The 17,531-nt window shown below is 58.8% G+C and overlaps 2 protein-coding genes across 2 annotated transcripts in view; both read left to right on the forward strand.

Annotated features, from left to right (window-relative positions):
* The window catches only part of COX19 (cytochrome c oxidase assembly factor COX19), a 48,313-nt gene extending 44,927 nt beyond the window's left edge, over nt 1–3,386 (forward strand). Inside the window, exon 4 of the transcript XR_014296085.1 lies at nt 3,298–3,386. The gene's annotated coding sequence lies outside the window, so the exon portion shown is untranslated. The remainder of the gene's footprint in view (nt 1–3,297) is intronic.
* The window catches only part of ADAP1 (ArfGAP with dual PH domains 1), a 67,734-nt gene that overhangs the window by 27,965 nt on the left and 22,238 nt on the right, over nt 1–17,531 (forward strand). The window contains exons 2-4 of the mRNA XM_082644916.1: nt 3,298–3,428; nt 12,200–12,291; nt 17,247–17,329. Coding sequence (XP_082501042.1) covers nt 3,298–3,428; nt 12,200–12,291; nt 17,247–17,329 — 306 coding nt within the window. The remainder of the gene's footprint in view (nt 1–3,297; nt 3,429–12,199; nt 12,292–17,246; nt 17,330–17,531) is intronic.

Consider the following 17,531-nt stretch of genomic DNA (forward strand, 5'->3'; position numbering starts at 1 on the left):
CGGCCTCGGGACGCACAGCCCGGAATGGCGGGGGGGCGGGGGACCCGGCATTTGGCAGGCGGGTGTGACGGGGCCACGGGGTTCAGCCGGGAGTCCTCCGGGGTCCCGGTGAGCGGCCGGGTGCCAGGAGCTCGGGCAGGGGTGCCACAGCCCCTCCCCCTGCCCCGGTTCAATTTTCTAGCGGTCCTGTCCCCGTCCCCATCGCAAGTGGTTTCCTGCACCACGGGACAGGCAGCGGCCACCCTGCTCGGGCCCCGGGTGCCTGTCTTCTCCGTTCACGTGCTCTCGGACCTGCTAGCTTTCCGTCCGGATTTCCTCACTTCTGCAGGGAAGGCACCGCTGCTGGACCTGGCGGTGGGTGGGGGAACGTGGATGCACTTGGTGGGCCGCGGGGCAGGCTGGGCTGGGGCCTGGCAGGGGGACCCCAGGTGGGTGCTCTCCTGGGTCCTCTTTGCAGCAGCCAAGCGGTTTCTTGAAAGTGACACACGTGGGGAAGCACGTCCTGAAGATAAAGGGCTGATGTAGCACGTCGGTTCCTGCAGACGCACGTTTTCCGCCGCCCATGAGCTAGTGAAAACTGGTCACGAGTGGGGGTCTTCTGTCCAAGAGCCCTTGGGCTGGAGGTCTTCTGGGGCTCCCTGGCCCCCAGTGTTTCCTGCTGACCCCTCCCCAGAGGCTCAGAGCTGGGGCATGCGGCCTCCTCCCTACCCAAGCCCCCCGTGCCCACCCACCAGGGTCCTCACACACCCGTGCACCCCAGTACATCGGGGGCCCGGCTTGTGGCCGCTGCCAAGCCCTTGCCACCAGAGTACCTCCCCGGGTCACATTCAGGGCAGCGGGTGGTGGCCTCTCCCTGGCGTCCCCCCAGCGGTCACCCTGGGGCAGCGGGAGGGAGCTTGCAGGCCCCCCCAACACGTACGTTCTGGGGACCGAGACAGCCCGTGGTGAACAGGGACCTAAGTGCCAGGACGGGCCGACGCCGGGGAGCGAGAGGCGTCGCGAGGGGTGCGTGGGTCCTGGCCGTGGTCGGGGAGGCCCGGGGGGGACGTGTGAGCTGGGGCGGGGGTGCCGGGGCGGAGGAGAGGTCCCCAAGGCTCCGCACAGAGAGTTGACGTGATGAGCATCTGTGTGCCCAGCGGGCAGAGGCTTGGCCGGGGGGACGCAGGGCAGCAGGGCGTGAGGCTGTGGGAGTCAGGAGGGCGGAGGGGCCCCTCCGCTCACAGCCCTTCTGAGCTGGGGTGAGGCCCGAGGCCCCCGGGTCTCTGGGCTGCCCCGACCTGTGCTGGCCCCGGTTGGGAGCCACTGCTGTCAGCCAGCCCCATGGAGGGGGGCGGCAGGGCAGGGGCCCCCGGAGGCCTCAGAGCGCCTGCCTCTGCATCCCTGGGCAGGGCAGCCCCTCCGCCGCCGGCCAGCTGCAGCCGAGCCCCCGACCCCGGGAGCGGCCAGCATCCCTCAGTAGGAGGCCGGGCTCGCCGGTGCCCGCAGCCCCCCGTGGAGAGTCTGCCGAGAGGCTGGGGCCCTCGGGATGACACGGCCTTTTGGCTCCCGAAGCTTCGCTGTTCCACGTGCCACCTAGACTGTGTGTCGCGGGCCGGAGACCTACCTCCCTGTCTTCCAGTTTCTTCCACGAGACCCTAGAGCGGTCACACCCCGTGCGGCCTCGGGACTGGATGGCTGTGAGCCGGGCCGTGAGTGTCAGAACGGGGCTTTTCCTTCCCCCGAGCTCGCCTGCCCATCCCGCCAGCCGCCTAGGCCCCTGTGTCTGCGAGCTGACCCTTCATTCCCCAGACAGGCAGGGTGGTGTGTCTGGGGCCCAGGGCCCCGGGCTGGAGGGGTCTTGACCCAGGAACCAGAGATGCCTGCCACCCCTACGGACCACACGCACACGCGTGCGCGTGCTGCGTGGGCCTGTGGCTGGTGTTTGGTCTCTGAGGAGAGCTCTGACCCTCTGGCACCAGGGTGGGTTCTTGGGGGTCCCTGAAGGGAGGTGCAGGGCTGTGTCCTCAGGGAGGGGGGCCTGGGCCGGCCCCCACCATGGGTACAGCCACCTCCCAGCCTTGTCTTTCTTTTTTTTTTTAATTTATTTTTGGCTGAGTCCGGTCTTAGTTGCGGCACACAGGCTCTTCGTTGTGGTGCGCCGGCTTCTCTCTAGTTGCGGCATGCAGGTTTTCTCTTCTCTAGTTGTGGCGCACAGGCTCCAGGGCACACGGTCTCTGTAGTTGCGGCACGCGGGCTTAGTTGCCCTGCGGCACGTGCAATCTTAGTTCCCTGACCAGGGATTGAACCCGCGTCCCCTGCATTGTAAGGCAGATTCTTTACCACTGGACCACCAGGGAAGTCCCCCAGCCTTGTCTTATCACGGAAGAAAGTACCCTTCTGATCTGGGGCTGGGGCATCCATGTGCTGATCCCAGCGACCCCCGGGTCTGTGGGCTCCCGGGCCCCTCAGGCGGCAGTGACCGCAGGGTGGGCTCAGTGCTGTGCTCGCACATGGGCGCGGGGGGTGTTTGCTAGTTTAGGGGCTGGGTGCAGACCAGCCCCCCAAGGGCTCCCAGGGAAGCCTGCTCAAGCTGGTGGCCCTCGGCTGGGAGCCACTGGGCATCTTGATGTAGACCAGTCCGATCCAGAAGCTTCCCTGAGAGACGGAAGCCTTTACTGGACGACCCGTCCTCTCCAGAGAAAGCCTCCTCTGTAGGACTCCTTTCCGCGGCCCAGCCTGTCACGCAGTTACCACGTGGACGCACAGATGGGGATGAACTGGGGACTCGGGCGCCAGCACCCATTTACCCTCTGCCCAACTGAACAAGCATCACGTTCCTCGCTGTCCACGGTGCCGCTGTTCAGTTGAAAAATTCCAAACCTCTCAAAGTATGGACACAGTTGGGCCTCCACAGCCCCGCCCTCGCCACATTCTGCTTTTTCCGTTGCCTCAACTGCAGGACGTGACACGTGTTGGCGTGTCCTGGTCACGCCTGCCGGACGGGTGCTGATCTTGGGTTATCAGCACGTTGCCCCAGTGTCTCCCGCGCTACTGTGGTCCACTCAGGGTCCCCTCGGTCCCCAGGAGCAGCTAGGATGATGGGGTGGGGCTGCTCCTCTGTGCGGGGGGCAGGGACCCCCACTCTGGGCCCCCAGAGCCTGTGAACCTGGTCTCCTGGCTGGCCTCCCATTGCACAGACGAGACCAAGGCCAGAAAGGGAGGGGGCCTTCCAGCCCTGTGGGCCCTGGTCCAGTGTTGTGTCCCCTCTGGGGGACCCTCGGGGTCAGTGAGCCCTGAACGTCTGACCTTGTCTTCCAGATCCTGACTGGGCCTCATACACCCTAGGGGTGTTCATCTGTCTGAGCTGCTCTGGAATTCACCGGAACATCCCTCAGGTCAGCAAGGTGAAGTCCGTCCGCCTGGACGCCTGGGAGGATGCCCAAGTGGAGGTAAGGCCAGGCAGGGGTGCCAGGTGGGGAGGAGGGGACACAGGCCTGTCCTGTTGCCCCTGGGTGACCTCGGCCCCACCCTCTGGGTCATGACACCTTGGAGGTCGCTCCACCTCTGGTGTCCCAAGGGGGCCTGGGCTGTCAGGGATCCCAGGCTGCGGGGAGACCATCCACAAGTGTCGGGAGGCCAAGGGGCCAGCAGCTGGACCTCGGCCCTCCTGGGCCTCTGCCCCCGCCCTGTGCATCCAGTGCCAGGACTGACTCTCCCTGCCTCCCTCTTGCAGCAGCTGCAGAGTGAATGAATGAGCGAGCAAGTGCAGGAGGCTATTGACTCCGCTCCGTGGGCGGCTCCTGTGGCTTTGGTCCCATTTCCCACACCTGGGACATTCTGGTGCTCAGGGAACACAGCATGGAGCAGCTGTGCAATGGGACAGGCCCCCTTGTTGTTAGGGTTTTATTGCTAACCTTACGGAGAGTCGCAGAAGGTAACAAAAGTCAAGCCCTTCACTGAACCATCCGTCCACCCATCCACCCACCTACCCATCCACCCATCCACCCACCTACCCATCCACCCATCCACCCACCTACCCATCCACCCATCCACCCATCCACCCACCCATCCACCCATCCACCCATCCACCCACCCATCCACCCATCCACCCACCCATCCACCCACCCATCCACCCATCCACCCATCCACCCATCCACCCATCCATCCACCCATCCACCCACCCATCCATCCACCCATCCACCCATCCACCCATCCACCCACCCATCCACCTGACCCGTGTTCATTGCACAATTGCTATGGGGGGCCTGGCGAGTGGCTGGCCCCTGGAGAAGGCCTTAGAGAGGGGGACATGCAGGTTGCTGGTGGGCAGGGGGTGGTGACTTGGGCCGGGGTGGCAGACAGGGCCCCACAGCCTGACTGAAGGTGAGAACAGGGCACAGCCTCGGGTAGCGAGTTCCAGACAGAGGGCTGTGGCTGTGGAGGCTGCCCAGGTGGGGCCTGACCCCTGACAGAGGCTGCAGGGAGATGGGTGGGAGCCGAGGGGCAGGCCCCTAACTCCTCAAATTTGACTCCAGGGTCAAGGGTTCAGGGGGCGTGGTGTCCATGCCCACCCAGTGAGAGAAGGAGTTCCCTGGCTGGTGGCTGCCTCAGGGCCGGGGGATCCAAGGCTGGGTGTTCCCCGTGCACTCCCCCTGCTTCCGGGAGTAGCAGTTTGCTGCTGTCCATGTAGCCTTGGTAGCAGCAGCCTCCCCAGAGCTCGTTAGAAATGCAGAGTCCCGGGCCTACCCAGGCCTTCGTGCCAAGTCAGTCTGCAGGTAACGAAGCCGCCCTGTGCACGTGGAACATTCACACATGTGGCTGGAGGCACCCTCACCCCAGTGGTCAGACAGTGGAGGCGGAGGCTGCCTTGACACCCCGCAGGGTGTGATGCCTTGTGAGGAGAGAGGGAGAGGGTCCTGGACACGGGTGCCACCAGGAAAGCTCTGGTTTCCACCTGCGAACGCTCGTGAGAAGGTCCGAAGAGAGGCCGGGCTGGTGCCAGGGGTGCAGATGTGGGACGGGGGTGCTGGGAGCTGAGGGGGGCCTTCATCCCGTTTCTGTCGTCTGCCCCTCTTCTCTGCCATTAAAACAGGTGACCTCGAGGGGCTGGAAGGGCTTGGCCTGCAGGGCGCTGGACCCCCGCCCCAAGGTGGGGCGGGTCGGTGTGGATGGGGGCCTGCCGGGCCTCCGGGCTCCGGTCCTCCCCTCACTCTGCCCTTGAGTCCCTGGGCTGGTGGTTGGCTGGGGGTTCTGAGCCTGCCTGAGCCAGGCCCGCTCCCGGGAGGGCGGCCGTGATGCGGGGAGCTCAGCCCTGGCTGTGGGCCGGGCGCGTGGGACCCTCATCCGTGCCTTTTCCTTTTGTTTCTTTTCATGTTTTTTCCCCCGAACTTTGTATTTTTCTATAGCATCTTCTTTAAAGAAGCTTATTGAAATATAATTCACAAGGCACACAACTCACTCTTTGAAGCACAATTCAGCGGTTTATGGCACAGTCGCTGAGTTGAGCAATCATCACCACAGTCAATTTTAGAACATTTTCATCACTTCAGAAAGAACCCCGAGCCCTCAGCTCCCACCCCTCCACCAGGCCTAAACCACCATGCGAGCGCTTCCCCCCCTTTATAAAGGCCCGGTGACACCCACTGTGTGGACGGACCACGGTCACGGGTGGTGGACCCTGGGGCGTTTCCCCGTGTCCGCGTGCACAGACTCCGGGGAGCGCGGGTGCCCCTGGGACGGCCGTGTGTCTCAGGCCGCGGCTGCCCAGCGCACCCCTGCCTGGAGAGTCCCAGTTTACCCAGCAGGCTCCTCCGTGCACACAAGGGCACAGGGGGTCTTCCCACCGTGACCACCGGGCCGCGGACGGCCTCACAGAAGCATCACCTCCTGCCGGGGGCAGTGGCGGGGCTCACATTCCTCGAAGGGGAGGTCAGAGGCTCCCTGACTAGTTTTAAGGATTTTGCCAGTTTCCCCTCTTAGCCACGCCTGTGCCCGCACGTGTGAGAGCGTTTGCCCGCGTTCCCGCCGACCCCTGTCTCTCGGGGCCCGTCTTTGCCGACAGAGAGGTGAACCCTTGTTCCCAGTAGGGTCTTTTCTCGTCTTGAGTGTGAGGTGCAGCATCTTAGACGTTTCAGAGCCATCTGTGAGCTTCCGGGCCCTGGGCCGCCGCTGTGAGCTGCTTCCGTTTTCTCGGGGGTTTTCACGTAGGAGGGCTGCAGCCCTCAGAGACGGTAGGTGAAGACGTTTTTCTCAAGGGTGTCTTTTGACTCTGCTCATGGTGGTTTTTGCAGTGGAAACGTTTTTACTTTGAAGTAATCACATTTATCAACCTTGCCTTTTGTGGTTTTAGGGTTTACAGCACACTTAGATAGGCCTGCCCTACCCTCAGATTATTTTTACTCAGAACAGCTTGATTTCTGTCATTCACACACCATACACCTCACCCTTTTAAAGTGTACAATTCAGTAGTTTTCATGAATTCTCAGGGCTGTGCAACCATTGCCACGATCTAATTTCAGAATATGTTCACATCCCCAGATAAGCCTGTGCCCACTAGCCGCCTCTCCCCAGCGCTCTCCCCACCCCAGCTCCCGCTGCGAGTAGGACCTCTGCTTTCTGTCTTCATGGATTTGCCTGATCCGGACGCTTCGAGTCAGTGGAACCACACCACGTGTGGCTCCTGTGTCCTCTTTCACTGAGCACCATGTGTTCAGGACTCATCTGTGTCACCGAGGTGTCCGCACTTGATTTCTTTTTATGGCCGAGGTCATTGCCATCGCGTGGATGGCCCACATCTTGTTTATCCGTTCACCAGCTGGTGGACACCTGGGCTGTCTCGTTTTCCCAGCTCTTCTGAACAGCGCTGCTCAGACTATTTCTGTGCTTTCCGTTCTCTCAGAAGGGAGCGGCACTGCCAGGCCTCACGGTGGCTCTGTGTTTAATGTTTGGGGATCTGCCAGGCTCTTCCCAGCACAGCTGCCCATTCCCACCAACGATCCATGTGGATCCCCGTTTCTCTGCATCTTCTCCAGCGCCCACTGCCATCTGTCTGACTTCAGCCGTCCTGCTGGGTGCACGGTGGGGTCTTGTGGTTTTGGTCCCCATTTCCCTAACGATGAGTAACGTTGAGCATCGTTTCATGTGCTTCTTGGCCATTTGTGTGTCTTCTTTTTTTTTTTTTTTTTAATTTATTTACTTATTTATTTATTTTTGGCTGCATTGGGTCTTCACTGCTGCACGCGGGCTCCCTCTAGCTGCGGCGAGCGGGGGCTACTCTTCATTGTGGTGGTGCGCGGGCTTCTCATCGCGGTGGTTTCTCTTGTTGCGGAGCGCGGGCTCTAGGCGCGCGGGCTTCAGTAGTTGTGGCACGTGGGCTCTGTAGTTGTGGCTCACGGGTTCTAGAGCGCAGGCTCAGTAGATGTGGCTCACGGGCCTAGTTGCTCCGCGGCATGTGGGATCTTCCCAGACCAGGGATAGAACCCGTGCCCCTTGCATTGGCAGGCAGACTCTTAACCACTGCGCCACGAGGGAAGTCCCTTTTTGTCTATCTTCTTTGGAGAAATGTCCATTCAGATCCTCTACCCGTTTTAAAAATGGGTTGTCTGTTTATTATTGAGTTAGGTGGTTTTATTATTGAGTCCTTTATGTCTTCTGGACACAAATCCCTTATCAGATTTAGTATTTGCAAGTAGTTCTTCTCATCCTGTTGGTTGTATTTTAACTTTACTTTTAAAATAATATTTTTAAAATGCAAAAAGTGCAGTTTATATTCTTAAGGAGCTATGTAATTTTTTCAATTACTGAGGTGAAATTCATATAACATAAAATTCATTTTAAAGTGAACAATCAAAGTGGTTCATGTATATAATGGAATACTACTCAGCCATAAAAAAGAATGAAATAATGCCATTTACAGCTACATGGATGAACCTAGAGACTATCCTACCAAGCGAAGTAAGTCATAAGGAGAAAGACAAATACCTTATGATAGCACTTATATGTGGAATCTAAAATATGACACAAATGAACTTATCTATGAAACAGAAACAGACTCACGGACACAGAGAACAGACTCGTGGTTGCTGGTGGGGAGGGGAGCTGGGGGAGGGAAGTACTGGGAGTTTGGGATGAGCACATGCAAACTCTTATGTATAAATGGATAAACAACAAAGTTCTACTGTATAGCACACAGAACTATATTCAATATCCTGTGATGAACCTAATGGAAAAGAATATGAAAAGAATATATAATATGTATAACTGAATCACTTTGCTCTACAGCAGAAATTAACACAACGTTGTAAATCAACTATACTTCAATAAAATAATTTTTTTAAATAAATTTTATTTTTGGCTGCATTGGGTCTTTGTTGATGCACGCGGGCTTTCTCTCGTTGCGGCGAGCGGGGGCTACTCTTCCTTGTGGTGTGTGGGCTTCTCATTGTGTTGACTTCTCTTGTTGTAGAGCATGGACTCCAGGCGCATGGGCTTCAGTAGTTGTTGCTCGCAGGCTCAGTAGTTGTGGCTCGCGGGCTCAGTAGTTGTGGCGCACGGGCTTAGTTGCTCCGTGGCATGTGGGATCTTCCCAGACCAGGGCTCGAACCCGTGTCTCCTTCGTTGGCAGGCGGATTCATAACCACTGCGCCACGAGGGAAGTCCTCAATAAAATAAATGTTTAAAAAATGAAGCGAATAATCCAGAGTCAGGAACGTACAATGGGGGAGAGTCTCTTCTATAAATGGTGTTGGGAAAACTGGACAGCCACATGCAAAAGAATGGAACTGGACCACTTTGTTACACCATATACGAAAAATAAACTCAAAATGGATAAAGACCTAAGTGTAAGACCTGAAACCATCGATTAAAGACCTAAATATAAGACCTGGAACCATAAAACTTCTAGAAGAGAACACAGGCAGTATGCGCTCTGACATCGGTCGTAGCAATATCGTTTTGGACCGGTCTCCTCAGGCAAGGGAAGCAAGAGCAATCTAAACAGATGGGACCACAGCAAGCTAAAAAGCTTTTGCACAGCAAAGGAAACTGTCAACAAAATGAAAAAACCACCTACCGAATGGGAGAAGATATTTGCAAACAATTTATGCAATAAGAGTTATTACACAAAATATACAAAGAACTCATACAACTCAGTATCAAAAAAAGAAACTGTCCAATTAAAAATGGGCAGAGGACCTGAACAGACATTTTTCCAAAGAAGACATACATATGGCTAACAGGCACATGAAAAGGTGCTCACTGTCGCTAATTATTAGTGAAATGCAAATGAAAACCACAATGAGGTACCACCTCACGCCAGTCAGAATGGCCATCATTAAAAAGTCTACAAGTAATAAATGCTGGATAAATGCTGGACTTCCCTGGTGGCGCAGTGGTTAAGAATCCGCCTGCCGATGCAGGGGACACGGGTTCAAGCCCTGGTCCGGGAAGATCTCACATGCCGCAGAGCAGCTAAGCCCGTGCACCACAACTACCGAGCCTGCACTCTAGAGCCCGTGAGCCACAACTACTGAGCTTGTACTCTAGAGCCTGTGCTCCGCAGCAGGAGAGGCTACCACAGTGAGAAGCCCACGCACCGCAACAAAGGGCAGCCCCTGCTCGCCGCAACTGGAGGGAGCCCACGCACAGCAACGAAGACCCAACTCAGCCAAAGATAGATAAGTTAGTAAATACATTAAAAAATAATAATAGTAATAAATGCTGGAGAGTATGTAAAGAAAAGGGAACCCTCCTACACTGGTTGGTGCAGCCACTACAGAGAACAGTATGGAGATTCCTCCAAAAATTAAAAACAGAACTACCATATGATCCTGCAATCCCACTCCTGGGTGCTTACTAGAACATTTTTAATCCAAAAGATATACGCACCTCCGTGTTCACTGCAGCGTGATTTACAATAACCGAGATATGGAAGCAACCTACAGATGAATGGATAAGGAAGATGTGGTGTATATATACAATGGAATATTACTCAACCATAAAAAAGAGTGATATTTTACAATCTGCGACAACATGGATGGACCTAGAGGGTAGTATTATGCTAAGTGAAATCTGTCAGACACAGAAAGAGAAGTACTGTGTGATCTCCCTTACGTGTGGCATCTGGAAAACAAAATTAACAAATATTAAAAAACAGAAACAGACTCATAGGTACAGAGAACAAACAGCTGTTGCCAGAGGGAAGGGGGTGGGGGAACAGAAGAAGTAGGTGCAGGATATTCAGAGGCACGAACGTCAGTCATATGATAGGTCACGGGATGTAACGTACAGCACAGGGGATACACAGTCAACAGTGTTGTAATAACTTTGTCATCTCGTAATGTGTATAAATGTCGAACCACGATGCCGTACACCTGAAACCAGCACTGTATGTCAGCTACGCTGCAGTAAAAAAATAAAGCACATTCACAGTCTTGTTCAACCATCACCTCCGTCTAGTTCCAGAACATTTCCCTCAGCTCAGGGGAAACCCGTCCCCCTTAGTGGCCACTCCCCTCCCCCTAAGACCCCCAGTTGGCTTTCTGTCTCTGGATTTGCCTGTTCTGGATGTTTACAAAAGCAGTCCTATGCTGTGTGGCATTTTGTGTCCATTTCTCATGAGCCTCGTGTTTTTAAGGTTCATAAATCTTTTCACTTTCCTGATGGTGTCCTTAGAAACACAAAAGTTTTTAATTTTGATGAAGTTCCACTGATTTTTTTTTCTTTTGTTACTTATACTTTTGGTGTCACCTCTAAGAAACCACTCCTAACCCAAAGTCATGAAGATTTCCTTCCATATTTTCCTAAAATTATTTTTTAAATCATCCCATGATTTTCATCTACCTTTGGCCATGCTGCATGGTACGCGGGATCGTAGTTCCCTGACCAGGGGTTGAACTCGTGCCCCCTGCAGTGTAAGCATGGAGCCTTAACCACTGGACAGCCAAGAAATTCCCTTCATCTACTATTTCTGTTGTTTAACTTTGGAAATTCAGTCTTTAATCCAGTTGGAGTTTACTTTGCTGAAAAGCATACCCCCTTTTCTCCAATAGTTTCCAGTTTCTTACTGGTCATCAACTAATGGGCACTTCCCCCATCGATCTGAGATGTTACCACTCTTGTACACCACTTGTCTAACTAACCTGTTTAGTATTGGATATTAGATCCTATTGGATCTGTTTCTGGACCTTTTAGGCTTTCTGGTCAGAACTGTTTGACTCATAATAGCATTATAACAGGTTTGAATATCTGGTAGGAAGCATCTTCATTTTCAGAATTTTCTAGGATGCTTTTGCTTGTTAATTTTAAAATGACCTTTAGAATCTTTGCTAGCTCTTGAAAATTCTATTCCTGGTTTTCTTTTTTTGAGAATTGCTAAAAATAGACCAACACAAGGAGACAGCATGCTTTCTGTCTCCCTGACCAAGGACTTGGTATGTCTTTGGAGTTTCTTTTGCTCCCCTGGAGCACAGGACAGTTTCTTCGTAGAGACTGAATGATCCTCATTAGAGCTAGTTCTTAGGTGCTTTGTCCACCTGCTCTTAGCGGCGGGCCTTTCCTCCTATTAGACCTCTGAGCAGATTGGTGTTTTGTATAGAAAAGCCATCGCTTTTAGGACTCTAAGTTGGTACCAGCCTTTTGCTGAAGTATCTTATTGTTTGTGATTTTTTCCCCATTGATCCTCCACATCCACGGCCTGATGGTCCTCAAATGCGATGACTTAGAGGGACGGGTCAGAGCACCTGACTCCCTCCCTGCCCTTGAGGCCCCTGTGGTCAGGCCCCCTTCCCACACCTGCCAGGCCAGGCCAGGGCATCTCCTCCAGTACGCCCAGCTCGCTCCACCTCAGGTCCTTTGCACGTGCTATTTCTGTGCCTGGGACGCCCCGCGTGGCGGCTGCTCCAGAGGCTCCCCGTCACCCCCACCCCCCAGCTTGTTCACAGCTTGCAGTCGCATGCCTGGTCTCTGCAGCCTGGCTGCCCTACAGGAACATGGGCTCCTTCTGCGCCGCTCAGGCAGAGTGGACAAGCCAGGCCTCGTGTGAGGCCAGGGGCAAGGGCCTTCGTCCCAAGGAGGGCCCCTTTCTGGAGGCACCTGGCCCCAGCCAGCTGTGGGGAAGGGCAGTCCCCTGCCCCTGCTCACCCCTTCCAGGCAGCGAGCTGCCAGGGCCCTGGGGTCAGCCGGCCTTGGCCTCTGGGGCCCTGACCCACCCTCTCTCTTGCAGTTCATGACCTCCCGCGGAAACCATGTCGCCAGAGCCACATTCGAGTCCAAAGTGCCCCCCTTCTACTACCGGCCCTCAGCCTCCGACTGCCAGTGAGTAACAAAGGGCTTTTGTCAGGGTCGCTGGTAAACAGCCGGCATGCGCAGGCTCTGGAGACGGCTCGGGACGACCCGCTGGGCAGCAGGAGGGGCCGGGGTGAGGGAAGGTGGGCGCCGGGCTTGCGTCCTGGGGGCCCCGTCCAGGCTGTCCTCCGCTTGGTCTTGGTTCTTGGTGCGCCGGGCGTGGACCTGGGGAGGCGGGCCTGCTCCCGTGTGACCCCAGCCCCGCACCGACCTCAGTGTCCCCATCTGCACCCCACCTGGGTTCCCGCCCCCGTGGTCCCTGAGTGGCTCCCCCTCCGGGCTGGATGGCCACTCCCCAGGCCCCTCCCGCCCCAACATCCCCCGGCTGTTCCTTCCACCCGAGGCCCTTGCTTGACCCCCCCGGGACCCCAGCCCCCAGGCTGGCTCCGTTCGGCCGCCGCTCATTCCTGAGGACCCCTCCCCCCTCCTCTGGCCCCCTCAGAGCCAAGGGGTTGCAGAGGCCTTTCCTCCTTGGGTCCCATGGGCTCAAGGGAGGGTGGGCTCCTCGAATCTCTCTTCCCGGCGCCCGGCACAGGGCAGCACACTGTGGGGTTCCAGAAGGTTCTGGAAGTCAGGGGAGGTGCTTGGGGTGGGGCTGGGACCCCAGCCCCGTGGGGTCGGTTGCCTGTGTCAGGCTCAGCATCAGCAGGGAACCTGCCCACCAGGGGTCTCCAGGTCCCTCCTGGGGGGCTCCTGGGGACCCTCCCCTGTCTCACGAGCTGGCCCCCCCAAGCACCCCTCATACCTTCTCCACCCATATCAGACCCACCCATCCATCCCTGGCAACCCTCCCAATGCCCTCAAGGGTCACTCACGCCCCTGACGGCCCCCACCTCAGCTGGCCGGTGTCACAGCTGCTCAGCTGCGGCTCGGAGGTGAAGGGTCCCTCTTGTGATGAGAGCCCCTCCCGGAGTTTCCTTTTCTGGGAAAGGAGGGTAGGGACGCAGCCCCACCTCCTCCCAGGCCGGGGACACGCCCATGGCTGCGAGGGCCCTGGGCGCCCTGCATCCGGCCCTGGCCCCCCGGGCGGCACCTCCCTCCTGTTTGCTCAGCGCTGTCGCCTCCTGACTCACTGGTGAACCCCACACCCCGGGGACCCCGCCCGGTGGCACCTGGACCCGGGCTGCACGCAGGGCTGTGTGTTTCTAGTTCTGTGTGAACGAGGCGTGGGAGACCGGGGGGCTGCTGGTGGCCGCAGTGGGGAGGCTGGGAGGCGCGTCCAGTGCGGACACTTCACAGGCAGGGAGACCGAGGCCGGCCTCACCTCAGTGCGCCGCGCCCACCCCTACACCCCTTCACGGGCAGGCCGGCCCCCCAGGCCCTGGCGCATCCTGGGCTCTGGGCTCCCGGGGAACTCGCGCCCCACCCCACCGGCTCCATCTCGGTATGAATCAGCAAGATGGCAGCTGATTCTAGACCTGATTTTACTCACCCAGCCACAGGCTCCTCTGTGGTCTGGGCCATTCGCATGCACACCCTGCATCCCCATGGCTCTGAGCGTGTGGCGAGGGGACAGACCGGCCACAGGCCTGTCTTCTGCCCAGGGCTCGGCCAGCCCCTCTGCAGCCTGGTCCGTGCAAAGCCTCCTTGCAGGGCTGTGTGGTCAGGGCCTCTTGGGTGACCAGGCGTCCCCACTGGGAGGGTACTCTGAACCCCAATGGGCCCCACCTTCCGGAAACCTCTACTGAGTGAAGGTTCACAGGACCCAAGCCCGCCCCATTCCCCAGACTCAGGTGCTCAGGTCTGCCCGCGTACACTGTGCAGAGCCGTGCAGCGGTGGAGGGGGTGTGAATGTCCACGTACACTGTGCAGAGCCGTGCAGCGGTGGAGGGGGTGTGAACGCCTGTGTACACTGTGGAGAGCTGTACAGCGGTGGAGGGGGTGTGAATGCCCGTGTACACTGGAGAGCCGTGCAGCGGTGGAGGGGGTGTGAACGCCTGTGTACACTGTGGAGAGCTGTACAGCGGTGGAGGGGGTGTGAATGCCCGTGTACACTGTGGAGAGCTGTACAGCGGGGTGTGAATGCCCACATACACTGTGGAGAGCTGTGCAGCAGTGGAGGGGGGTGTGAATGCCCATGTACACTGTGGAGAGCTGTACAGCAGGGTGTGAATGCCCGTGTACACTGTGGAGAGCCGTGCAGCGGTGGAGGGGGTGTGAATGTCCATGTACACTGTGGAGAGCCGTGCAGCTGTGGAGGGGGTGTGAATGCCCGTGTACAGTGTGGAGAGCCGTGCAGCGGTGGAGGGGGTGTGAATGCCCGTGTACACTGTGGAGAGCGGTACAGCGGGGTGTGAATGCCCACGTACGCTGTGGAGAGCTGTGTAGCAGTGGAGGGGGTGTGAATGCCCGTGTACACTGTGGAGAGCGGTACAGCGGGGTGTGAATGCCCATGTACACTGTGGAGAGCTGTGCAGCGGGGTGTGAATGCCCGCATACACTGTGGAGAGCTGTGCAGCAGTGGAGGGGGGTGTGAATGCCCGCGTACACTGTGGAGAGCTGTACAGCGGGGTGTGAATGCCCGTGTACACTGTGGAGAAAGTGCAGCAGTGGAGGGGGTCTGAATGCCCGCATACACTGTGGAGAGCTGTGCAGCAGTGGAGGGGGGTGTGAATGCCCGTGTACACTGTGGAGAGCTGTGCAGTGGTGGAGGGGGTGTGAATGCCCACATACACTGTGGAGAGCGGTACAGCGGGGTGTGAATGCCCGTGTACACTGTGGAGAAAGTGCACCTCCTCAGCTGTGCACACTCAGCACAGGGGCCGCAGCAGCCTCCCGGCAGTCTAAGACCCAGTGGCCTCCGTTTCCTCAGCCGTGAAGCTGGAAGGATGCCGCCTGCCCCCCCCACCCCGGGGCATCACGAGGGTGTAATGAGGTGGTGAGTCAGGTGGCCGGGGTCTGGCCCAGGGTGGGTTCTGGACACGGTGTCCCCCAGCCCCACTGCTGTCTGGAGCTGTCTGGAGCTGGGAGCCCACCCCGCCAGCTGGGGCAACGTGAGAAGCAGAGGGCCTGGCCGCGTGACTCAGAGAGCGGCCGGGGCCCAGATTCCCTTCCGGTGCCACCGGTGCCCTGAGTTTCAACCCCAGCGTTGCGGGTGGTGGTCAGGCCAGCCCCCTCAGTTTGGCCTCTGCTGGAAGCCGGGCCTCCTGCTTGCTGTGTGGCTGGGGCAGCTGGGAGCCAGCCCCACTCAAGGCAGCTGTGGGCCTGTGGGTGCCCCTCCTTTGGCGGGTCCCAGGCGAGGCCCCCGAAGAGGGGCCACAGGCCGGCGGCGTGAGCAGGAGAAATTGTGTCTCCCGGTCCTGGGGCTGCGTGGGGTGGTCTTCCCGGGGCCGGCATCCGTGTCCTCACGTGGCTGTCCCTCTGCGGCCTGTGTCCAGACGCCCCTTTTCCTGAGGGCCCCGGTGACGTGGGGTTAGGGCTCCTGCACCAGGATGGCCTTGTCCCGGCTCACTGGTCTCGGCCGTCTCGTCTCCAGACAAGGGTAGGCCCGAGGTCATGCAGGTCGGGACTCCAGCATACATACTTGGCGGGATGGGGACACCGTGTGGCCCATGACAGCCTCGGAAGTCACACGGATGAGACGGGAGGAGGTCTGGGTTCGCAGGGGCGGCTGGAGGTGAGAGCTGCCCCCAGCACGAGAATGGAACTTTGTCACCGTCTTCCCAAGGCCGTCTGTGCAGAAGGGGAGGCCATGGCCGAGGGGTCACCTCCCCAGGGGCACAGCCCAGCCCCTGACTTTTGAGCAGGTTAGTGATGTGGGGCTGAGCGCCCAGGGGAAAGCATCCTGTGAGGGCAGGCCCGTGAGCGGGAATCGGTCGTCCGCCAGCCCGTGCAGCGGGTGTGGCCGCCCCCGCCTGGTGCCCAGGTGCCCGGTGGGAGACGGGCCCCGTGAGTCCACGCAGGGAGGAAGTGGTCAGCTGTGCCCCAGCTGCCCCCTGCCCTCCAGCTGCAGCCACCTCTGCAGTGACATCAGTTCAAATCTACCTGCATCTGAAACAGAAGTTGGGGCTGTGGTGGCGTCTGGGGACGGGGGCCTTTGCACATTAGCCGTGAGATCTGGGAGATGAGGGGGCCAGGGGCTGCCAGGGCCACAGGTGGGCACAGCGGGCTGAGGGGTCCGAGGTGAGGCCATGCCACCGGGGTCATGGGGCCGTGTCAGCACCGGAGGGACGGGAGCTGGCGCCGAAGACTTCGGGCTGAGGGCAGGGTTGCCAAGTGCCCACCTGGCTGCTCGTGGGGGACCCCACGGGAGGGGGCGGCCTGGGAGAGGGGAGCGGCCAGGGGCTGCGGGGCCGTGGGGCCAGCCCTCTCCTCACTGCCTTGCCTCCCCTGCCTGCTGCCCTCCCGTGACCTGCGACCACTGCTGCCCTGGGGAGCCGCTCTCCGGGGAGCACGGGGTGGGCCCTGGGGGGCAGGTGCTGGCTGGGCCTTTTCCTTCTCTGGACCCGAACGTGAGCGCGACCTCCCAGACGGAGGGGGGGGCGGTGACTGAGCTGCCACATGGATGAGCCCCAGACACCCTGAGCACGCCGCACGTTCCAGGCACAGGAGGCGTCCCGGCGGGAAGCGGGCTCACGGTTGGGGCCGGGAGGCGGGGGCACTGCTAACTGGGATGGGGTTCCATTTGGTGGGACGGACTGTTGTGGGACCAGACCCTGGTGGTGGCTGCGCAGCCTGTGAGGACACCAGGAAGTGCTGAAGCGAACCCTTAAACGGGTGGGTTTTATGGTACGTGAATTACATCTCAGTTTTAAAAAGGGGACTATGAAGTGGTGAAACTACCTGATTAGCAAACAGTGTTCAAGCCCAAAGCTGGTGGCCCTGCGAGGCGGCGGGACCGAGCCCAGGGCCACCCTCTGCGCGGCAGCTCCTGCGGGCCTGCGCTCAGGCCAGACTGTCCCCCAGCCCGTCCCCTCTCTCCCCAGGCTCCTGCGGGAACAGTGGATCCGGGCCAAGTACGAGCGGCAGGAGTTCGCCCACCCCGAGCGGCAGGAGCCCTACTCTGCAGGTGAGGACGCCGGCGCCTGTCCGTCTGTCCTTCCGCTCTGTCTCTCCATCCCCCCGCCCCTACCTCACGGAGCTGGAGCAGGGTCCTTCGGAACCTGGGCGACCACTTAAGTGTTCTGAATCCGTGTCCATCCGTTGGCCCCTGACACCAGCCGGCTGACCTGGCACCAGGGGTCCCCGCAGCTGCTCACAGCCCAGCCCTG

This window comes from Mesoplodon mirus (genome assembly GCF_964341445.2).
Source record: "Mesoplodon mirus genome assembly, chromosome: 15".
NCBI classification, from domain to species: domain Eukaryota; kingdom Metazoa; phylum Chordata; class Mammalia; order Artiodactyla; family Ziphiidae; genus Mesoplodon; species Mesoplodon mirus.